At 45.0% G+C, this 24,109-nt stretch overlaps 1 protein-coding gene across 2 annotated transcripts in view; it reads right to left on the reverse strand.

The window, feature by feature from the left end:
• The window catches only part of LOC135092131 (uncharacterized), a 40,661-nt gene that overhangs the window by 425 nt on the left and 16,127 nt on the right, over positions 1 to 24,109 (reverse strand). For both annotated transcript variants that reach the window (XM_063990376.1, XM_063990377.1), the window contains exons 12-40: positions 22,983 to 23,123; positions 21,774 to 21,908; positions 21,048 to 21,207; positions 19,727 to 19,959; positions 19,300 to 19,489; positions 18,545 to 18,772; positions 18,156 to 18,337; positions 17,496 to 17,623; positions 16,995 to 17,091; positions 16,193 to 16,318; positions 15,391 to 15,496; positions 14,996 to 15,169; positions 13,771 to 13,964; positions 12,921 to 13,113; positions 11,492 to 11,655; positions 10,855 to 11,044; positions 10,228 to 10,340; positions 9,165 to 9,381; positions 8,278 to 8,390; positions 7,736 to 7,850; positions 7,137 to 7,357; positions 6,524 to 6,713; positions 6,103 to 6,275; positions 4,839 to 4,945; positions 4,432 to 4,589; positions 4,002 to 4,138; positions 3,687 to 3,794; positions 3,047 to 3,196; positions 1,205 to 1,369 (exon numbers count right to left, since the gene is read on the reverse strand). In XM_063990376.1, the coding sequence (XP_063846446.1) occupies positions 1,205 to 1,369; positions 3,047 to 3,196; positions 3,687 to 3,794; positions 4,002 to 4,138; positions 4,432 to 4,589; positions 4,839 to 4,945; positions 6,103 to 6,275; positions 6,524 to 6,713; positions 7,137 to 7,357; positions 7,736 to 7,850; positions 8,278 to 8,390; positions 9,165 to 9,381; positions 10,228 to 10,340; positions 10,855 to 11,044; positions 11,492 to 11,655; positions 12,921 to 13,113; positions 13,771 to 13,964; positions 14,996 to 15,169; positions 15,391 to 15,496; positions 16,193 to 16,318; positions 16,995 to 17,091; positions 17,496 to 17,623; positions 18,156 to 18,337; positions 18,545 to 18,772; positions 19,300 to 19,489; positions 19,727 to 19,959; positions 21,048 to 21,207; positions 21,774 to 21,908; positions 22,983 to 23,123 (4,608 nt within the window). The remainder of the gene's footprint in view (positions 1 to 1,204; positions 1,370 to 3,046; positions 3,197 to 3,686; positions 3,795 to 4,001; positions 4,139 to 4,431; positions 4,590 to 4,838; positions 4,946 to 6,102; positions 6,276 to 6,523; positions 6,714 to 7,136; positions 7,358 to 7,735; positions 7,851 to 8,277; positions 8,391 to 9,164; positions 9,382 to 10,227; positions 10,341 to 10,854; positions 11,045 to 11,491; positions 11,656 to 12,920; positions 13,114 to 13,770; positions 13,965 to 14,995; positions 15,170 to 15,390; positions 15,497 to 16,192; positions 16,319 to 16,994; positions 17,092 to 17,495; positions 17,624 to 18,155; positions 18,338 to 18,544; positions 18,773 to 19,299; positions 19,490 to 19,726; positions 19,960 to 21,047; positions 21,208 to 21,773; positions 21,909 to 22,982; positions 23,124 to 24,109) is intronic.

Genomic DNA, 24,109 nt, shown 5'->3' on the forward strand with positions numbered 1-24,109 from the left:
AATTATATTACAGTTTTTCAAACATCGTAGATTCCACACTACAGATATTTCAGCATCATGCGCCAAGAAGTTCCATGGTGGTGAAAACTGAACTTGCAAGCAATAATTACGTTAACCTGCCGCTTATCCGCTCATTTGATGTCTAGATAACCTAGTCCGAACCTGTTAAGCCTAGATAATCTACTGAAACGACATGCACTCAGCATTACACAACTGTCACCAAGATCAATTCATTTCGCCAGTCAATGACTGGAACACTGACACTTTTCGCTGGCGATTCCCTCACCCGGATTTTAAGAACAAATAAGGAGGCTGCAAGAAGCGACCAGGCTTACCCGTGGCAGTCCCTGTATGAAATAATCCTACCCATTTCCATTTCTAGTTTCACTCTAGTTTTTACTCAAGACTGACTCGCTACACTAATTTAGTTTTACGTAAAACGCTGAACTTACATTCATATCCAGTAACTCTTGGAATATAAGGTTATTCATACAAATAGCTAGCTAGATGCGTTAAATTCTGTTGTATATAAAGATATTTAATTCTGGTGTATATAAAACTGTACACAATTATGTAAAGTTTACCCAAAATTAGTTTCGCAAAATCATTACGTAGGCCAATCAGCGAAAGGGCGTCTGTGTTGCCTGGTTCGCTTGTTTTCTTGCGATTGAATTACAATTCGCTTGTTTTCTGGTGATTGAATTGCAATGCCAGAATTCGTGCCACTGTGTATTCTATACAAACACCGCTGCCGTTCTTCACACCTCGCTGTCTTGCCCTACTTACCTGGCCGTGGCCGTGTATTTACAACTTCTTTCCAATCTTATCTAAACTTTCCCCGCAATCTCTTGAAAAGCTTCCAACTTTAGACACCAAAGTCTCTTAAAACGTCCCAGGTGAGGTATCATGATGCTTCGCCTGTCAACTTCCTCGCCGTCCCCATAGACAATTGACCAGTCCATGTACATAATGTACCTTCGTACCCGTCCATACCTTGGCATCTCGATAGTATCCTATACCATACAGCCCTACACACCCCTTCCCTTAAACACGATGTCATCTAAGTATACAAGTCTTCTTTAAAACACTGAAAAATAATTTAAAGACTTCACAAAACCTTCACCTCACCTCAGAAAACTTGTACAGACACGTATACGCAATACATTCACAACTCCCTCAAGACACTGCAAACGCTCCAGCTCACCTCTGAATGCTTGTACAGACACACGTAGACACAGTGATCGGAAGGAGACGCCAGGATGAGGTACAGAGAGCGGTCCACCTGAAGCGTTGTTTGGGATACCACACCGTAGGCGGCGATTGACTGGAACTCCACAAAGTCCTCGGTGGCTTTGTTGTACCGGAAGACCTGAAGGTGCAAGGCAAGGATGTAAAGGACGAGAAAGTTGAGTGGAGGTGCAGTGTTAAAAAGGTTGGTTAATGGGAGTAAATGAGATGAAAGCGTTGTGTTAGTAGGGTGGGTATTAAAGCAAGTTCAGAGATTGAAGTAAGTGGACGGGGACAGAAGAACAGAGGCACAACGCAGAAGTGCACGGGGTAGAGAGGTTAATAATGATGCAGGAAGACGTACACAGTAGAGGAAGAAAACTAAGGTAGAAATTCTAAAAACATCTAAGTCTAAAGTTGATTTACAGGATAAATGTGATTTTCATGATATACATGAAGATGTAAAGGAAAATGAAAGGAGAAATGAATACGAGGAGTGTTAAGAGGAAGACGAGTGTTAAGAAGGAGGATGAAGAGTTAAGGAAAATGAAAGGAGAAATGAATACGAGGAGGATTGCTAAGAGAAGGAGGAGGATGATGAGTATTAAGGAGAAATACGTAAAGGAAAATGGTAGGAATACGAGAATGGCTGGCGGGAGAGGGGAAGACTAGGTCCAGTGCGATGCTATTAGTAGCTAGTACATAAATGAATCAAGAAATGATCGGAGTAACATGGTACACAAGTTCAAAGGCAGAAATTAAGAAAGGAAATAAAGAATAATGGGATGCAAGGTAGAAATTTAAAAATAGGAAAGGAGTAAGAAGAAAAATACGAAAGGTGAAAATGCTGGTAAGGAACTGAAGATACAGGTAAGAAACAAAGAAAGGTGGAAAGGGTAACAACGAGATACAGAGAGAGGGAGGAACCTATAATTGGAAGGAAGAACGAACTGGAAGGATGAAAGGCAGGTAAGACAACGTAAAGATTAAAGATGAAAGTGAGAACAGTTTGAGCGTAAGTGGGAGAAGAGCTGCAGGGAAGTGGAAGATTTGAAGATGAATAAAGCAGAAAGGAGAATAGAAGAGGAGGAAAGTAGGAATATACGAGAAAGATGAAGGGAGGTTCAAAGTAGGAAAGTTAATTTAAGTGGAGGAAGAAAGGAGATGGGAGAAAGTTATTACTGGTTCATAAGCCTTGGAAAATATTACTACCAAAGAGGATTAAACTCTGCTAGAACCACTCGAATCTTTCCAATGCAATGCCCTTCCAATACGCTTCCATCTCCGTGCCTCCCACTAATATGAACTTTTCTCCCCGCTTCTCCCAATATTTTTTTCTCCAGTCCTCTCCCCACTCAAACTCCCAGGCTCCCCATCCTCTTGATTAATGGAAGGCAGATAAAACTTGTGCATAAAATGTATTATTCTCGTATTTCTTTTCACTTATCGTCACCGTTGTGCAATCTTTTCTTGACGTATAGTAATGGCCTGCATAATAATAATAATAATTAGACAGCCCCTTAATACCTAACCATCTGTTATGCTTCACACATTTCATTTACCTCGCTCCCCGCTCCGGAGAAGGACATCTTACTTCACCTAGTAACTCCTCAAGGAATTATGAAGCGCAACTTTAATTTCTTCTGCACTTTTACCGCCGTTACGTCACCATAACATTACTTCTCTTATAAGTCCATTCATTCCTAACTTCCCCCCCCCCCACACTTAAGCCCATCCGCTTCTCCAACACCTCCACCTCCTTTGTACACCGGTCATTAGTCAGTACAGCAACACACCCACACTCCTTGTCATCACTCACCAGGACCTTTGAGGCGCAGGAGGCGGCGAAGCGGCTGCTTTGAGGGGGCTTGCTCTTGTACTGCGTCAATACCATGAAGGTCTCGCCCATCACCTGCACGAAGGACCCGCTCGACAGGTAGCTGCCCATGTGCTCCTCTTTGTGGTGGAACTGGCAAAGGAAACCAGGAGTTAGGTATTGAAGAGCATCCCAGGATACAGTGCTGCCGCTACCAGACTAAATCAGGACACACTTGAAAAACTAAAGCAGGATACACTTGCTAGAAGACTAAATTCAGTGACCAACATGAGGGCCACCATAACCTACTAATGTAAAAAAAAAATAAAGTTCCATAAGGAGCTGAGAATACCTAGAGGACACAGATTAATATCTGTCGAGATGGGCTAAAATGCGCTGGGGGACTCCATTTGTGTGACATCGTGCAACTTCCAGTACTTATTATCACAAATCACAGGTACGGAATAAAAAGTAATGGAGTCACTAGTAACGGAATCACGTCACAGGCACAAAATTATAACCAAATTTAAACATTTCAATTGTAATCTACTGTACTTAGTTTTCAGAGATCAACAATTAAGACAGTGGAGGTGCTACGATAACCGAGAAGATAAGAGTGGTAGGAAAATTATTAGGCCATTACCCGTCTGGTGTTGGAGTCCCAGAGGAGGATCTCTGAAGGCGTGACGTATCTGTCCACTGAGGTATCCCCGAAGCCATTGGCCAACAACAGGAACCACGATCCTCCAGCCTGTGGACCCCCAGGACAGTCATCTCGCACCCAATATTTAACTCAACCCAACCCAACTGCCAATGTCATTCATGCATTAAAATAGTAGTAGCAGCTTCGGTCCCTTTACATACATTAATATCAACTACCCCATTTTCTTGGGATCTGCACCCATAACAAAGGTAATCAGCTTCTACAGTGATGAAGCCGTACATTTCAGGCACTCACCTGTGCCACGTCCAGGGACACTACCAAGGTCTTGGTCGCCCAGCGGGTCACCACGTGCAGGCTGTTAGTGGTGGAGTCCACACGCACCACCACCACCTCGCTGCGCACCACTTCACTGCTGTCCTCATAGCCGTTCACTGCATACAAACAATATATGCGAGTCGGTGGGAAAGTTGCACATAAACATGCTACAGCATGTCCGGGGCGCGTGAAACGAAAAAGCGACTCGCGATAATAGTGGCTGTGCAAGGTTAACTACGTACTTCATGAAGTACTTTTGTTAATGGTACATGGGTTGAATGCAGCAAGAATTGAACTTATTCGATCATATTCGATCACATTTTTAAAGTAGGTTTCATGTCTTGTAAATATATTATGTCACATGTACACTAAATTTTCCGTGATGGAGTGCAAGAAGACTAATTATTACCGTTGTTTCTGTCGTCCTTGTAGACAGCAGCCACCAGGTAGTCCACGCCATCAGCAACAAATACAGCAGAGTCTAGGAGGACACCCTGCAGCACCACCGAGGTGGCGGCGTGGTGCTGCAAGCTCACCTTCACTTGTCTGTCCCGCCCACCTACACACCTGGAAACAAAACCCGCTCAGGAAGACATCTGGCACAGTAAAGCACCGCCATTGAACGCAAAGGATACAGCCACCACCAGGGAGTCAGAATAGGCAACTACACAAAGGTAAAGCTAGGTTCTTTTTAAAACCAGTTAAAATTGCGTTTAATTAACTCGCCATTGACCACAAAAGCAGCTAGCTATTAGTTTCACAACATCCATGACATATTTCCTCAGCACCACCCAGGCCACACCTGCGGTCACTTACTGGGAATGCAGGGTCAGAAGGGAGCGACCATCCCGCAACAGGTGTGTTGTGATGGCCACGCTCCTCCCTAGGTGATGGATGGGCGTCAGGCGGGTGTCGTTGGCAACCTGCGGATGTAATCACCACATTGAATATTACTTCGAGGTTGCCGATAAACGTGCATCATTCACTTCCAATATATGCGAATGACAACTAGTCACTACACAACAAGATGTAATCAAAGGCTTTTTGTCTTAATGCCTCTCCTCTGACGGTCTTCAGCCTCTCTCTCATCGCCGCAATGTTGCACCTTTTGCCATCTTCTACTTTCATGCTAACTGCTCTTCTGATCTTGCTAACTGCATGCCTTCCCACAAGATTTTCCTTTCTTTCTCAAACTTCCATTCTGTCCACCTCTCTAATACACGAGTTAACTAGTATTCTCAATCATTCATCCCTTCCTCTGGAACTCCCGGTCTGCTTCTAGATTTCCTCTTTCCTACGACTTGAACTGTTTCAAGAGGGAGGTTTTCAAGAGGGAGGTTTCAAGATGCATTCTTTATTTTATCCTTTAATTTTTTGGTGACCGCTTTTGACCGATGACTGGCACCTCAGTGGACTTTTTTTTATAAAACTGTTGCCCTTGACCGACGCCCCTCCTATATTAAAAATTACTGATATAACTAAGGTCACTAGTGAGTGATGAAAACACAAGCACCTTCACTTCAAGAGGAGGAACTACGGTCACTAGTGAATGATGAAAACGCAAGCATCTTCACTTCAGGAGGAGGAGGAGGAGGAGGACGAGGAGGAGGAGGAGCAGCAGCACTTTCCTCACTTGAGGAGGAGGTATAGGAGGGAGGGAGGAGGCGCCAGTCACAAGACCACCAGGGCGATGCTAAGTGATTTCATTAAGGGGAGTCAAAGTGATTCAATTAAGGAGAGTAAGTCTCTGAACCAAGTCTCCTGTACAGACCAACTCCACTCTGCCGCCTCCATCCCCGCAACCTCCAGCATTGCAGACCTGCCAGTCCTTCCCTCCCTCTCACTCCATCTGTTCATTCTTTACTATTCCACAATTCATTCACTTGAACACGATCCCCTCTTCCCACAACCCATCTTCCCACCACCCATCCTCCCATTTTCATACCGTCTCCATCCACACGTTTCTCTACACGCTCCACGTAACTAAATTCCTTCATTTCCTCCTCCTCTTCCTCCTCCCCCTTCTTACTCTCCTCTCAGCTTATCTGTAATTTTAACTAACCGCCCTTTCTCTGCTCACCTTGAAGTAGTGGCACTCAATATCACAGCCACACTGCAACACGTGGCACTTTGTTATCTTAAGCACGCGTCCCTCTGCCACGCCAGGTATGGATCCTACCCACAAGTGACCGAACGCGCTTGTATCTCGCGATAGGAAGACACGCTCCAGTGATGCCATCTCCGCGTACAGCTCTGAAATATTACAAAACATTTACGCTAGGAGTAAATGCAGTATCAGACATTTGGTAAATGCTTAGAGGATGAAAACTTACAATATTTTTATTTATATTGCACTTCACGAGCAGAATTTCAACTTTACCTTTAAAATCTTTACTTTCACACCCTTATTTTTCTTCCGCCTTCGTTGGACATCCTACACCCCCTCAACAAAAACAACTTTTCTCTCGGAGACGACCCTTTGCCCTTGAACACCCCCTCACCTCTGGCTTTCACGTAGTTGTCCTCGTTCAATGATCCGAACTGGCTGAGGATGCTCCTGAACCGCTGCTTCTCCCGAGCCAAGCGCTGCTGGATCTGGGTCACGCGCCGCGCCAACTCTGACAAGTCAAGGCCGTTCACAGTCTGGCGCACCTCCGTCCCCGCCAGACACCGCACCTCGCCCTCGAATATCTAAACAGACGTGGTAGTGTTAAGAAGGCAAATGATTGAAAATAAAACCAGACTTAAATTACCGAAGGGCATTGCACAACAGACAAGCGTGGAATTGCTGACAGACCAAGAATCGGCCAAATATTTTCAATATACGTGGTTGAATATCTAGCAACAAGACGTTATGCTAGAAAAACAATGCTTGCGTTGCCATTATATAAAACTTTAATGTATCAGTACAGAAATAAGGGCACGAAATTATATGCACATGGGGCATGAAGTTATTTAAAAATTATATACAAAGCTCAGATGCCACGATGGTACTCCCTATGATCACGAGACTGTCATACCCAAGTCATGCGAAGCCATCACCGGCTGCTATTTACAAAATGCAAACGTTTCATACAAACCAACTACACAACCACCACAGAACACGGTACCTACCGTGTCGACGCGGATCACAGCACTGGCGTCATCCACTCTCACTATCGTCTTGTTCAGCTCCGTCACATCCACACCGTTGAGGGAGCCCACCTGAAGCACTCCGTTCACCTGCAGGCCTCCCTTGAGCACCTTGCGCCCGCTGATTACCTGCCTCGCCACTCCGCTACGTAGGACGAGGTCATCGATGGTCACGTTGTTGATGCTGGAGATGGTGAAATCACCTGTGGAAGACGAAACATGGGTTCTCAGCACGCTGAACGGGCGGGTTAAACTCACTAAAACCTTCACTAAGGTTTTAAGGTATAAGCTAAGGAAAGACCCAAGATGCACATCTAACTGGTAACCAATGAAAATGGGGTGCGTGATATTGTCTTACAGACTTGATCGATCAACTAATATCTCACGATAAATGTTAGTGACTTAAGTTACTCATTCACAAGACTTAAGACCAGTGCTTTTGAAACTTCCACTACAGCACGAAAGACAGTATTGCTCTACATACCTCTGGTTCTGTATTTAACTATACGTGTTCCTCGTACGACTTTAATCAATAAAAAGACAGACCTTACGCACACAACAGAACAGGAAGCACGGCTCACCTTCTATTCTGAGCGTTTCGAAGTGGTAGGTGGCGGCGAGCGTCTGATGAACGTCCAGCCTCACTCTCTCCGTGAAGAGGTGCGCCAAGTCCACTCCATCCACCAGTCCTGACACCTGCGCCACAAACAAGGACCAGTTGATACACGCTTCATTGTGTACCCTTAAAAATCTACGTTTCCCGGCATGAAGCATACCTATAGAGGGAGGAGATTTAGCATTTTTTCTGGAATTTCTTCATACCTTGAGAAGTTCGTAAACATTTTTATTCAAGATGTTTTGTAGTGGAAAAGTAATTCGCTCCATCTGACATGTCCCATACTCACCGTTCTCATTACTACAATTATCGCTTTCTCAAGATTCAAGGCGACATCACAACCTTTCCTGAATCCTTTCCTGAATCCAACTTCCCGATAGTTAAATTATTTTTATCCCCCCCTCCCCATAACACCTTCCTCCCAAGCGTTTAATCGATACCTACTTGACCTACTTTCTCCACCAGTATTCCACAACCCCAGACGCCCTGCACCGCCAGGCGACTCACCCAGAGATCACCCAGCACAGTGAGGGGCGTCCTGAACACCAGGTGGGCAGGAAGCCTGCTGGAGACGGCGCCCACAGTCACCATGTCACGCACCGCCACGCCTGCCAGGGTTGCTGCAGAGGGCGAGGGAAGTAAACAGGGAGTTCCATTGTGCAGGAGACAATTATAAGAGACAAGGAGCGCGTGAACAATACGCATGGCGAGCGTTGACAGACCTGACAATGAGATGCGTGGCTAATCCCAACATATTGACCAGCCACCTAGAACGTTTACACAAGCCAGGGAGGCGAGGAAAGCGGAAATAGGTACATTAATAACGACTACCTAATGACGTTAATGAAAAAGTACATAAATAATTACAAGCCAAAAGTACATTAATACTAGCCAATGACCTACTAGTCACTGACGTTAGTGACGTCAAGGTTGTTGAGAACTTTGCGTCTCCATCTTTTCATATCAATCATGAGATTAAACAGGTTAAAAACTCCCATACAAAAAAGACGAAAAGTGCTTTTTATAACAAAAGCTAATTAAAAGCAGTCAGACGCAAAACTGTGCCATAATACACTTGAAGCACTAGACCTCCAAATGAAAAGTTTCGCGTTTTGAATTTCAGAGATCTAAATAGTTGGGCCAAGAAAGGGTAAGACAGGAACCGCATCTGACTGACGAGCATTCCAAATCGCACCATTGCACCATAGTCAAAGTGGAGATTTAATCATACCGGCTGTCTCGCCAGTACACAAGAAAGTGTGAACGGTGCAGTCAACGATCACAAAGAGAAAAGGTTACCTACTGCTGACAGTCCACCAAACAAGATACAGATAACCAGTAGGCGCAAATAACTGCCCTGCGCCACCACTCCACACACATGTAGGTCGCCTCACCCGTTCTGAGGCGGTGCGTAGCCAGACCCGCCGTAAACACCTTGCGTCCCTGCAGCACATACGTTCCCCCATCGCGTCGCACGGCTCGCCTCTGCACCTCTGACAAGTCCACTCCATTGAGTAGCACACCAGCAGAGTCCACGCCACCCACACCTGCCTTCACCTCTAGCCTGCCCACTTGCAGTCCCTCACTCAGGTGAAGGTCGCATTCAATTACCTGAAATTATCATGTGTACATTAGAAGATCTAAAGGTCTTCTAATGTCTCATCCCTAGTTTCTTAATGTAAAAGAAGCCTTTAGTGAAAGAAAAAAACAATAATATTAAAGTACGTCAAGATTCCTGATGTATGCCATCACTAACGGACAACACTAACGCAAGACAATACAACAGTCAGCTAAACTTAATAGTGAAATGGTTCACCGTCTTCTTTTGTCAGTCACTAAATCCTAGTAACATGGTTCACTAAATCGTGGTAACATGGTCTAGTAAAATGGTTCATCCCGTCTTCCTTGGTTTAGTAAAATGGTTCACCCTGCCTTCCTTGTCAGTCACTAAATCGTAGTAACATGGTTCACCTTATTTTCCTGTCAGTCACAATCTTGACTTCCATAGTCAGATGTTTCCATCAATTTACGCTAGACTTACAAAACCATTAAATTTACGCTATCCTTACAAAACCATTAGTTACACAAACCTACAAAACCAATGGTTACACAATCGATATCAAGATGTATGGGAAGCGAAGAAACTCTCAACACTAACTTCTTATCCCTATGTTCTCATGGGGGAGAGGCAGTCTTATCTAATGGCTGGACAGCTGCTCAAGACTGCACATACTATCTTCGTAAGAGCCGCCCACAATGCGCGGGAGTTACTCCTACATATCGCTGTACCAACTCTACACAACCACTTTCCAGAATCCAAAACTTCTCCCATCATGCAACCTATAACCCCGAAGATCCACAAAAATTTTAGCAGTACTTTTAGTTTCTTGTTGACATGACCTAACCAAAGCCGATTCATCCCAACCCAACACGCACCAACCTATCGTGGAGGCTTACCACGTCGTCGCCGCGGAGCACCGCCTGCCGGAACAACGCCTCAATGTCCACGCCATCCACTACCGCAGCTCGCATCTCTCCCACTCGCACATCATTGAGGAACCTCACGTCGGCTGCAGGAAGAAGGGAAAGAGTATTTGACTACGAAAATTTCCTTTCACAACGTCGAGATCATGGTTTCGTAATAGGTTCGGCAATTTTTTTTTTTATGTAAATCAGTGTAATGCATCAATTAATCCAAACAAAATCACATCAATTGATGGTTAAGTGCTAACAGTTGATTTACAAATCAAGACGACACAATGATTCACCAGCGAATGTCTACACATTTTGGGGGGTGAAAAGGTTCACTTGTGGATATAAGCGAATTAAACTGCATGCAATACAAAACAATAAGAGACGGCATGAACACTTCAGCGAGTCCCATTTTCCAACGCAATACTACACTGACAATACGCAATGACGTACTAAACTTGCACAAAACTGACATGCCGAACGTTTATGTACTCCTGTATGTACACATCTAATGGGACTCATTACGCCATAAACAGACATTTTCTACTTTCCACCCAGGAACTCGAACAAAAACCTCGAGCCAGAATGACTAGTAATTTGTGCCATTCCTACCCGTTATTACTTGGTCCGTGGATTTAAGGACCAACGAATTCAGGAACTGAAGCAGATCGAAGTTGTGGGCGATGATGGAGGCGGAGGAGGAGAGGAAGGTCTTGCCCTCCACCACCAGCGTGTCTATCTCCACCACAGGCATCTCCACCACGGACTCCCCGCTTCCGCCCAGCGTGGGCCCCAACTGAAGCTGCGGGGGTAAGGGAGGATCAGGATGCGGGGCCCTACAGACGGGGCCCTACAGGTGAAGATGGAAGCTCAGCATTAATTCCCAACTACACAATTACCTTTGTGTTTCAAATGTGCATTTTTTTTTCCCCCAAATGTGCATTTTTTTTTCCCCAGCTTATGTCAATGCAATTTCTATTCCTAGGTTTCGCCATCTCTTTATTCCTAGGTTTCGTGAGGGCTTCATACTTACGCGTTGCAAGTCAAAATGTGTGTGCAAGTCAGAATGTGTGGGTCAGAATTTTGGGATTCCATGCTATAAATTGAAGACCATCTTTTACCAAAACTAGGACATTGAGATACGAAGGAAAAATATTGTAGCGGTGACAGTTCAAAACCTGCAAAGCCCTAAAGCACAGCCCTAAAGCATAAACTATATAAACATTCTGGCCATCATACCACCACCAACCTTGCCAAAGTCACACGAGTCCAGCACGTTGGTGTCCGCCGTGAGTCCCGCCAAGAAGGTGACGTCTTCTGTGAAGGTGACGCTGCCGGCCAGTTCGCCGCCCTGCTCCAACAGCACCACCTTGTCCATGTTTACGCCGTCGATTACACCAGCGGATAAGTCGTCTGTGGGGGCGAGGCGCATCACACGAGGCAGGCACAAAGGAAAGGTCCAGGATGACACGAGTGAAGAAAAAAATGAGAAGGTACAAAATTTTTGTGAGAAATGAAGAAGCCGAAAAGGAGTGGCTTTTGATAAGTTAATTGTAGGGAACCGATGAGAGTATGTAGGCTACGGACGAAACGCATTTAGTTCAACGTACACAGGTGTGAACCGAGGGGGCAAACGGGAGTGGAAACGGGTATTGCTCAAAATAAACAATACACTAAACAAAACACACTAGAGAACGAACAATACACACTACAGTAAACCAAAAATACACTTAAGTGGAGAGATGATCTGATACCAAGAGCTTGTAAATAAAGAAAAACAGTATTTGGGATGGAGGAGAGTGAAATGGATGAGATGGTGGAGAGTGAAGTGTTGAAGTATACTTAAATTTACAGTCCACCGTTTGCATTTCCTTGCCAGGCAAGAAAGATCCTGCCTCCAGGTTAATGGGATTCTAATAGCATTCAGCCAGTTGAAATACGTAGCAACGGTCCCTTACAAAGCCCACATTAATGTTGCACTGTAAAAGCATCGAAGTTCCGCTCCTCCCTCTCTACACCCTGCCATCTACATCCAGCCATACCCATCCATGAACTACTGTTGGTCTTCCCTTCCTTCCGTCATCCCGCGGTTCCTTTCATCGCTCATTACTCACTCCAATTTCCTTTCCTCTTTTTTCCCCCGCAACTTTTTTTTTTTGGTTTCTCCCTCAGTCTCGGTAATATCCCCTCTTCCTTCAAATCCGCTTCTTTCCTGCCTTGCTTATTCTCCCTCGTCTTTCAATGATATCTATAACAGTTTCTTCATTTCATCCCTCGTCTTTCAATGATAATCTATACCAGTTTCTTCATTTAATTACCCTATTTAATTACCCTATTTCCTCTACCAGTTTCTTCTTTCGATCACTTCCACTTTTATTTCTGCGACCCATTCCAGTCCACCTCAACCTGAACGCTTTCTACACTTCCTGAAACTCTTCCCCTATCACTTGTGTGTTCCAAGTTTCCGTGAATCTTTTCATCCATTTCCTTCTCTCTAGCTGCTTAAGGAAATTATGTTGTTCTTAGTTTTCTTCCTTGTTAACGTAAAGTTCCATCCATATCTTCTTACTTCCACAACTCCACCATAGCTCACGTTGGCTGGCTGGCTGCCCCATCTTTCTCTTTGCAACATCCTGCTTCCTGCATCATTACTCCTCCCCTCCTCCCATCCCACTCACCCGCAGTCACATCGCCAGTGAAGGTATACGGGACACTGATAACTTGCTGGGAGGACTTGCGGAGGATACGCGAGGCCAAGGCGCCGAGCTGCACTCCGTTGATGCGTCGGGCCTGCAAGTTGCCCGCCACACGAAGGCCACCCGCGAACAGCTTCCTGCCCTCGATGCGCTCCCTCTGTCCAGCCTGCACCACCTGTAAGAGCCATTTCCAGGATTACTGGCGCGGGCTAATAAGTAACGTACACATGGAAGACCTCAGGGAATTACAGATACCCAACCCTCCTTTACCTTGCACCTTACCCTTCTTTCTCACACCCCATGCCCGCTGCAGACAACGAAGTTCGTATGCAAGAAAGCCGCTCATGCCACCCATCACAGCATCCGTAAAAAGTGATCCCATATAGCCAGATGGCCATTACCTGTATTTACTATCACACTGTCAATACTTGAAACAAATACCCCACTTACTCTTACTAAACAACCATCAAACCTCAGAACACGCAGTTTTTGCCGTTTTCCTCCGCTATTTTCACTCTAAATGCTACTTTGATCTTCCTAACTGCGTGCCTTTCCTTCCGCATCTAAGCTGCACGAGACGTACTTCCTCTCACCCCTGTTTTCTCCACCTCCCTGATGCACGAAGTAGAAAGTATTCCGAGTCATTCATCCCTTTAATCATTAAACTCGAACTCCTTGCCTGCTTTTGTACTTCCTCCTTCCTGTGACCCACGCCTTCAAGAATAGTTTCAAGAAACTTGTTCTCCAATTTTGGAAGAATCTTTTGAAAACTACATAGAACTAAAGTGACACACACACACACACACACACACACACACACACACCCGCGTACATTGCCAAGGTGAGTGGCCCAATCCTCGCCGTTGACACGTGCAAGGGTCGGGGCGCGTGCGAAGTGCACGTCTCCCTCCACAACGAGTCCCGCTGACACCACCTGCGGCGTGCGGGAGGAAGTGCGTAGCGCGCGGGACATCATGCGGCCCACGTCCACGCCGTCAACGAGGCCTGTCGCGCGGAGCTCACGGACTGTGTAACAGGGAGGAAACGAGTGCCGTTTCTCAAAGTATAATGAAAGGAAGAGGAACAGTTGCAGCAGAGAAAAACCTTAGACAAAAACGGAGACAAGAATAGTTAAGCATTTTCCTTACCGTTGTGAATAAACCGTTGTGAATGAACAAAAAAAAAAAAAAATTGGGAAGGCGGATACTTTTGAAAGATATTGAAAAATTCAGAAGGCGGATACATTTGAAAGGTATTGGGAGACAGATGGTTAAACATTTTTGATGGTTAAACATATTTGAAGTAATTCTGAACAACTCGTTAAGTGATGGAAATTACGGTTGTACAGGCCAAATATATCTGAAGTTGGCCTAACATATTTGAAGTAACATTCTGAACAATTATGTAGTCGTTAAGTTGTGGAAATTACCGTTAAGTTGTGGAAATTACCGTTATTGAAATTACTGTTATTGAAATTACTGTACAAGCCAAAGTCATCAGTAGGAATAGCGATAACAGATTCAAGAATCGCGATTGCCAAGGAAATTACTGTACAGGCCAAAGTAATCAGAAGGAGTAGCGAGAACAAGAGGAGATCCAAGAATCGCGATTGCCAAGAGTAGTGTGAGTGGGAATGACTACTAGTGAAGAAATGACAATGGAACTTAACTCCCAAGGCATTTGACAACACTGAAGACAGGAGACTGAAGTAAAATGACTGAGGATCGGATGAAATGGATGACGTACACTGGGATGTGATGCCATTATGTAATGAAATTTGAACTTATGGCAGATGATTATTAAAAAGTACACCGAAGAAACATACAATAACGATTTTGAAAGTAAACCGAAGAAAATAGATTATGATTTGGAAGTAAAGCGAAGAAAATAAAATTATGATTCGGTGGTATATCGAAGAAAATACAATGGCAGATTTGAAATAACTAGTGAAAAGAGCAAATCAATACTAGAACATTATCTCCCGAGCTGCAGTAAGAGTCATTGCCATCAGTCATTTCCAAGTCACGAGATCCAAACATTTCTTTAATGGGACTCACTGTTCACGTTGCCGGAGACGCGCACTCCCCCTGTGATGGTCGCGTCCTGGTCCACCAGCACCAGGTCCGCCGCCGCTGCCGCCACGTCCAGGCCATTGAGCGACGCCACCGTCATGTCAGACCCGGTGACTTGCAGTGTGCCAACCACCGCCCCGCCCGCAAAGTTCAAGTGACCTGAAATTTACACGTCAGACCCGGTGACTTGCAGTGTGCCAACCACCGCCCCGCCCGCAAAGTTCAAGTGACCTGAAATTTACAAGTTTCAATGTGTAGGGCAAGGTTTTCGCGAGCTCCATACACGTATCAAACAAACCCATAATACAAGTCAAGGTGCAGATATAATTAAGGAAGACTAAATAGTAGAAGAAGGTGGCATGTTAAAAACAAGTGGTTACCTGTATGGGGGATGGTTTCGTCCACCCGGAGACCTCTAGACAACACCTGCAGGAAGTCACCCTGCACGTCCACGTCACCCACCACTGTCACCCGCCCAGAGAACACCTGTGAAGAGACATTTGCCAGTCATCAGTGCCAAGATACTTGGCCTATAACGCCAGTGGTGGTGCACGTTTTTTACCACTACCACAACGCCACCTCCTCTTGGCAACTTTTATACTCTACAAATACACGAGAAGTCCTTCCATGCGTCACTAAGTTGTTCCAGCTCGCCTCCCACTCGCCAACACACCGGCTTTCACCACAAGCTAATATTAAAGAAAACTTCCACCAGCTTCCTCCATTACAGGTTTCCTCCCTCACAAGTTGTCTATGACGGGTGGCCAACTTTTCGCTTTCCACGACAGGGACTCCTTTCTACCCTTTCTGTCCACTAAAAGACGACGACTCCTCCCTCGCTAACCATGTCTTCCTGCCTTCCCCTCCCCGCACGATAAAGTCCCCGCATTGCTCATTCAGCACTGTCACAACGCTTACCTTTCCATTTATCTCAACACTTCCACAGCACTGACTCAAAGTTCTTTCCCTAACACTGAAGCCTTCACTAACCTCTTCTTCCTCTCTCCACCCTGAACTCCAAACACTCATTTCACCATCCCGGGGCACAGCACCACCTTAAGTCGTTTAGTCATTCCACCACCACCACCGTCCTTAGGTCACCCCAGCACCACCAGTCGTTATGTCACTCCGCCACCGCCACACCCAGTCGTTACGTCACTCGCCGCCTCCACCACCACTCACCACTTCCTCCTCCAGTGTCTGTGCGGTATCCAGCGTTACCACTTGGGCATGTAGAGTCGACACGTCAACGCCAGCCAATCTCCTGCCCTGCGCCACCACCAGGTTGCCGCGCACCTCCGCCGAACCCTGCAAGAGTCCCCCGACCACTGGTTAGTTTGCAAGCTTCGACATTAATGCGGAGGTTTGAATGAGCCGATTCTAACCGAGCCGATTCTTACTCTGGTTAGTTTGCAAGCTTCGACATTAATGCGGAGGTTTGAATGAGCCGATTCTAACCGAGCCGATTCTTACTCCATGAAAAATACGTACTCACCGATCCTCAGCTGTAATCCGTGGTAATCTTTCTACCCGAAATTGTTCAGCAATATTAAAGCATGCACGTCTCATCGTTTTACGTAACCTACTCTTAAACATCTGCTAGCTGTTAATATTAGGAACGGGAAAGTCAAGTTTACTGTGGTACTTTGTTCTAGGTGTAACTGGTACGTCTTTGTCCTTTCACCCGAAAGCATTAAGTAGTACAACCGAAATCAGTGACAGTAACAAGGAACATTTCACACCTTATTACCTAGCATCCTGTGATAAACACCCTCTCGATATTAATAAAAGAACGCCAACGGTAACTATACTGAACACAGTACGGCAAAGTACTTAAAACTCACCGAATAACGAACAAAACTGTGCCAAAACAATACATGTCCTCACCGTCTCGTACTTAATTTTCAGAAGTTACCGCCTCATACTCCTGAAGAAAAATCAAACTCACCTCTGAACAAGCGAAACTAAGGAAAAGTGTCCTCACCTCGAACCTGTAGCGTCCCGTGATCCTCTGGTTGACGTCTGCTCTTAGGTAGTCTGTCAGCGCGTGGCCGTTCAGAGTGCTGCCCTCCACGCCGCCCCTGACATTACGCAACGAGTGAACGCTTGCAAATATACAATCTAGACATTACGCAACAATGAATGCTTGCAAATATACAAATTAGTACACAAATCGGTTAATTTGTAAACCAATCGTGTAAACCAATCACGATTAAGAGGTAGCAAGTCACAAACCAGAAACCGCTTTGTAAACTCAAGAATTTCAGACTAAGTACCTGTTACATCCAGACTAGAACTCAAACCAGAGCAAAACCAGCGACTCGTTATTCTAACACCACTGAAAATAAAACCGTATCTTACTGAATTCCCCCAGAACCACCTGGATCTACAGTCTTCTGAATTCCCCCAGAACCACCTGGATCTACATTGAAACTTCTTCTAACTCTGGCATATGACAAGACATCGTGGGACGCCCCTCACTCACAGGAAGACCGCATTCCTTATGTGCACTGCAGCGTCGATCTCCTGCGTTACAGACTTGCGCCAGAAACGCCGCTCCAGCTCCTTCAGATCCACACCATTGATAGACGAAATGACCACGTTGCCGTTCACCTGCACACCAAAACAATGACCAGACTTAATCAAAAACCAAGTAAAGAAAAATGCTTACATATCACACTAAATGGATAACCTTACAAGACACAAATGTACATCTTTCCATAATGCATCCAAGTCTAGTAATACATGCACGTAGTCATGCACCATAACTTTACATTAATATGACCCAGGTCCATATCTTAAATATTACTAGTCCACCAATCAGCTGCTTGGTGGTTAAGGGGGAACGAGGCAGACACTTTGTTCTGTTTTGTCTACGACAACTGTATTTTATATTATGGACTGAAAAAAATCAGGAATATGGACTCAGAAAATTTTAGAATTCTCAAATAAGCTATATGCTAGCTGAATTAATACTGCACAACACCAATGACATTGTATAAAATGGGTGAAGTATAGGAGTCACCAATTATTAATGTCGTTGTGGTGCATTCCAAACCGTTCACAAGCCAACAAAGATCACGTATATCATACACACATTAACGCTTGCACGAAATCAACACCAAAAGAGTGCAAAGCGACCCACCTGCATGGAAGTTACATTCATGTCCTGCTCCACCACCACTACTACCGTTCCTCCGCTGCTGCCACTCGCGGCGCCACCAACTGCCACCTCGGAGGGGTCTATGCCGTTCACAGTGACGCCTTCACCCATACGCACACCCGCGGCTCCCGTCACCCGCACGGACTCGAGGAACTGGATGCGACCTAGGAAAAGATATTTGGTGAAGAAATCTACGTGCCCACAGAAGTGAAAGTTCACCGACTGTTCACTCTTAAGTATTATATTTAAAAATATCTGTTCCTGATGAAATACCCAAATTGTTAGGCAAAGGGATTACATTCCGCAACTACACTCCTGCGAATTCCGCCGCGTGACATGCCTGGTCCCTTGTGACAGTCTTTGTCCCTCACCTCTTATGTTCTGGTCCAGGTCCAGTAGCACCGCCTCCTCGCTCAGATCTAGGCCGTTGATCCTGTCTGAGCGCAGCGCAGCAGTTACCGTGGCCCTAGTGAAGGTATAGAAGCCACTGACGCTGACAGGTGCGTTGAGGGGCAAGAGTTCTCCCCAAGGAACGCCGTTCACACTCCTCACCTCCGTGGAACCTTGCACGGCTAAATTCCTCTTGTACACTACTGCGCCTGAAGAGCAAAAATTACCTTATAAATTCAGTTTATCCACAATACCAGCTTAAGCTTGAGTATTCATATTTACTGAAATTTCCATCTCCCACACACATCTTACAGGTCAAACTTGTAATTTAAAAAAAAATTTTCAGTGCCCGATTTATATATTTTTCACCCCAGTTTTCAAATACCTAGCAAACAAGCTTCCGCAACGCCTATGCACAATTCATTGAGGACTACAAATATCCTCCAAATACGGTAAAATGTTGCTAAACAATCATGGAAAAAATTTTACCGGATACGTCAAGGTCACACATTGTTTTGAAGAGATAAATCTGGCAAGAACAGCTGTTACTTTCCTTTCACTTTGAATGCAGGCCGAGGCGACAGCAAATACTTCCTTGGGAACAGATTGGGCGCGTTTGCGCGTCTCTTGTCTTACCCTCGCACCTTGCGTGTCTCATGCCTTACTTAAATAAAATTGCACCTTACACGTAGCTCTGTAGACATCACCTGATACTCATGCCTGTGGGCTACCATACCTGCCATCCTGTAGTCCATGCGTTTCTTCACCACGACCTTGGCCAAGTCCATCACATTGACACCGTTCACGGAGCCAACGTTCAGGTTACCCTCCACGGTGAGCCGCTGGATGGTGCGGCGCCCTGATAGCACCTGTGTTCCGCGCACGTCCGTGAACACGACGTTGTCCAAGATCCGAGCCAGCGACACCTAAAAAACGAACCCGTGATGAACTAGACACTAACCAGACTCAAAAAGACTTACATTAAGTATCTGCGTTACATATTACAGGCTGTAAACACCTTTTCCATACATGGACCCTTAGTCCTAAACACTAAGGTTCAGAAACTTTTTCATCTGTACCGTACCAGTATCATTTTAGCAAGTCGGAATTTGTACCCTTACAGAGTTCTAGTTAATGAATGGCTCACTCTGCGCCACACTTACCCCGTTCACGGTGGCGATGTCCAGGGCGTCCCGCACCACTACGCTGCTGAAGGTCTTCCTGGCGGTGAAGGTGACGTGCGCGCCCCGCGTCACGATGGTGGAAGTATCGACGCCGTTCACCAGAATGGGGAGGTCCTGCTCGCATTGACTGTGACAGATTCGTCCCGCGGTCATGCTGCGGTAGTCGTGTCGCCCCGTCACCACCTGGTCGGCGACGCTGCGACGCATGAAGTCTGAAAAATAGAAGAGACTACAGCAGTCCATCACCTCCGCAGCTCCTAGTGGTAGAAGCTGTAAAGTACGCATGGAAGACAGACGCACAAACAAACATACTGACTGGCACAACCAGCCAGTCAGTCAGACGCACGCATGCTATTAGATTAATTATTGAAGTATATGAAGTGTCCGGTGATGGCTGTCATTACAATGTCAAGTGCACGACCGGTACCTTGAATTTAGTGGACTGAAAGTTCAAGATAACCCATTTATAAGTGGGAGATTTTCTCTCGTGCATATCAACCCATTTCTAAGTGGGAGATTTTCTCTCGTGCAGTCTTGAATCCACCGGTATGAATCTTCCTCAGGTTAATCAATATATAGACCACAAAAGGTCAGACCAATGAATATCGATAGCTAAACTACCATTTCCCCACAAGCCAAAGCAGTGCAGTATGAGCAGTCTAGAATAATAAAGTTCAATTCATGAAGAACCTAAAGTAAGAGAACCGAAATCCAAAATTTTCAAAAGCTGAGTAACAGATCCCGTGCAAACTTTTAATGACTTCCGGCCCAACTTTCAGGCCGCGATTCACCAAGTTTTCTACGAGTCTCCGCCCCCCTTACAGCGGCCGCTGCCTGCCACAATACTAGAGCCGCCACTCCCACGTGCTGCTTTAGACTGGTGCAGTTTTCAGCTGCTTCCACGTAGGAATTACCCCTTTCCTTTATATATACCTATTCTATTATATCCTTTCCTTTATATACAGACTTATTCTATTATATACAGACTTATTCTATTAACTACATTATTAATTCCCAGCAGTTAGTTGTGAAACGCAGTGAAATTCTGAACCGTTTTTGTTACTAAATTACTTTTCCAAACTTACATTTCGAATTTCATTTTCCTGTCTCCACATCTTCACCTCTATCACATCGTTTCATGTCTGGGTACATCCGAGTACCATTTGGGTATCAAACGGTCCTCGATTAACGAAGGCACAAGACTTACGATAACCATTTTTCATCTCCACAATACGCGCCTCTGATACCGAGGTTCTGCGTGTGGCAAGTAACACCCCATGAACACCCCACAGCCACACACCTGCAGTCAGCACGCCGTTCAGTCTGCCTTGTGGATGGCGGCCGCGGGTGGTCAGTCTCTGGGTGGTGAGCTGGCTGACTTGCCAGTGCCCCGTGATGGTCTGATCTGGGCCGTCCAGCAGTACCCCCTGTGCCAGGTTGCTCAGGGGCAAGCCGTGAAGCTGCAACAACCCAATTGAGATGGATGTGAAGAATGCCATCGATAAATTCTTCTTAGAAATTATGGGAAAATCTTACTTACAGAAATGATCAAGACACTCCACACAAAGACACCTCGCATAAAATTTAAAATGCAAAGATCAATAGATTTCAGAAAATACGTCGGGGGCTGTGAAAATTAATCCTTTGTACTAAAACTTATTTCACTTGGCATATCTCACTAACTACTAACTTTAGGGAAATGCCAAAGTACTAACTTTAGGGAAATGAGAAGTTGAAAAAAATAACCGATCAGAAAACAGCAAATATGCGAAGAACAATTTTTAGGGAAATGAGAAGTTGAAAAAAATAACCGATCAGAAAACAGCAAATATGCGAAGAACAAAAATTGAAGGTAAATCCTGTTAAGAACGCTATGCAAATCGGCTATCAATAAGATATCTAGAAATGAAAACCAACAAAACATTGAAATAAAAAATCTCCAAAAACTAAGATGGAAGATTGATGTAAATTCAAGAACATCAAATAACACCCAAATCCTTGTATAATGCCCTCCTAAGCGTCTTACACTGCTGATGGAGACCACGTCGAAGTGCGCTTGTGTGGCGACGAGGGAGGCTGATGAGGAGGGGTTAGTGATAGTCTGAGCGCCGGCGTAGTACAGGATGGAGCCCAGCCCCGTCTGCAAGTCTGTCACCTCGCCCTGAACAGGAAGGGTGGAGGCTTCAATACAAGCGAGTAACAAGTACGACGAGACTAGTTTCCCTTCAGCCTAACTTTATAGCCTGTATTCTGAAACGCCATGCTCGCCCACCACAACTATTTTCCGAGGCCACTGACGTTTTCCAAGAGTTTCTCATTATATGTAATAGAAATATCGTCAATTTTCATTCTGATATGCAGGAACATCGTTATTCTGATATGCAGGAACATCGTTATTCTGATATGCAGGAACATCGTTAAAGTCATAACCATACAAATATCCTTAAACTCGTTAAACTTTCAACTACAGCCTTTGAAATGAAACGCAAAAGGACACAGAAGGGTTTCAGAATATCGTCCTACACACGTGGGGACCTTCCTCCACTAAGCTTGCGAGCATCGTATTACCTAGACCAATCGAAGTAGTTTACGAAAGACACCAGCTGCGGGGGAAAATTAAAAGTTTTACTTGAATGGTTTGAAAAAAAAAATTCACAAGAGGCTTGTCATGCAGTGAACCCAAAGGCTGCCGTGTTGAAAATATTGGAGCAATTTTGTGTTAAATATTCACTACCGTGGTGTAAAATATTCAACACTGACGTTAATCATATTCACTTTAGCACCAAGTAAGCATTTGGTAGGACTCGAGAAGCGCTGGGTTCAAAGCAGTTAAATATTAGTCTGCTTTCAATCACTTCACGTTTGAAAAATATGAAGATTAACAAATATCATAAAAAAAGGGAGGATATAGAAATTCAGTGAAGCGCAGAGGAAAGATTATAAAACCTCCATCTTTACGACTTCCATCGTGGCTGACGGGAGCTGTGCTGTCATTCACTGACGATGGAACGAGAGGCGGCGAAAATATAAATTATTTCACGAATCAAGTCGCTGTAGAGATGAAAGAACAATGGAGAACATGCGATTAGAAAGATTTGTCTGACTGGGAATATTTAATAAGCACAAAATTTTAATGAGATTCTATTTTCTTCCCACTGTCACTTGCATTAACACCACTTCTCTCCTTCACTAGTTCTTCCTTGACCACAGGCACACGCTCCCCTCCACCACTCACCTGCAGCCTGTTCACCAGGGCCTGGTACTCGTTCAGGCTCTGGTTGCCTGCGCCACTACCAGGCGGGATGATCACCGTGTGTTGCAGGGTGGAAGTCTGCTCCACCCAGACCTCGGGCACAATGATAGGTCCGCTCCACACCTGCATGAAGCATTCAGTACATTATTCATGGCAACACCACGGCGGCGGAGGCAGAGGTGGGCGATTGATTGTGATTTACTGATTGTGACTTACCATCTCATGTCTATGAAAGTGCTATTTGCAGCCAATGTAAACCTATGCTTGCTTGAAGCTTTACAAACAACAATGATTAAGCGTTACATACAAGCAGCTAATGACAGTAACGCTAAGCGTTACAAACGGCTAAAGATTATGGATTGACGTATCCATTAGTCTATGCGAGGCATTAAGGTGGGCGTTATTTTCTGGGACATGTCCTGCACGCGGCGCCAGGCCGCCTCACCCACGTTATAGCTAGACGCCGCCACCCCCACCCTATTGAAGGGACTAATACTTCATACTTAACCGTATATTCACCATTTCTTTACGTATAGCATTACTTCCTTTCCGATACCCTAAACTTCTGAATTCAATACAGGAGCATTTTTAATATTGCCACATGCAAGGACTATCTTGCTCAGCAAATAAGACATGCATGAGCAATATTATCTTGTTCGGCAAATAAGACACACAAGGGCAATATCACACAAGGGCAATATCTTATTCGGTAAACAAGACACCGCAACTATTCACACACTTCCCTACTAAACAGGGTTAAACAAGTCTTTTCTCGAACCCCTGAAGTGGCTCTCCTGAAATAGCTAAGGGTAAGAGACTGCAGCTATTCAGACACTTCCCTACTAAACCGTGTTAAACGAGTCTTTCTCGTACTCCTGAAACAGCTCTCCTGAAACAGCTATGGGTTGTCAAATTTGCCGTCAATAAATATTCAGTTTATAAAATACGACGATTCCTCTCTGAAGCAGGATGGCACCGCCATATTCAAAATGTGAAATACGACTGTTTCTCTCCCCCCCCCAAGGATGTCCCTCATTAAAAATTATCTGAAGCATGATGGCACCGCCATATTTAAAATATAAAAGACTTTCTCTCTCCCCCAGGATGGC

This window comes from Scylla paramamosain, chromosome 39 (genome assembly GCF_035594125.1).
Source record: "Scylla paramamosain isolate STU-SP2022 chromosome 39, ASM3559412v1, whole genome shotgun sequence".
Lineage (NCBI taxonomy): Eukaryota > Metazoa > Arthropoda > Malacostraca > Decapoda > Portunidae > Scylla > Scylla paramamosain.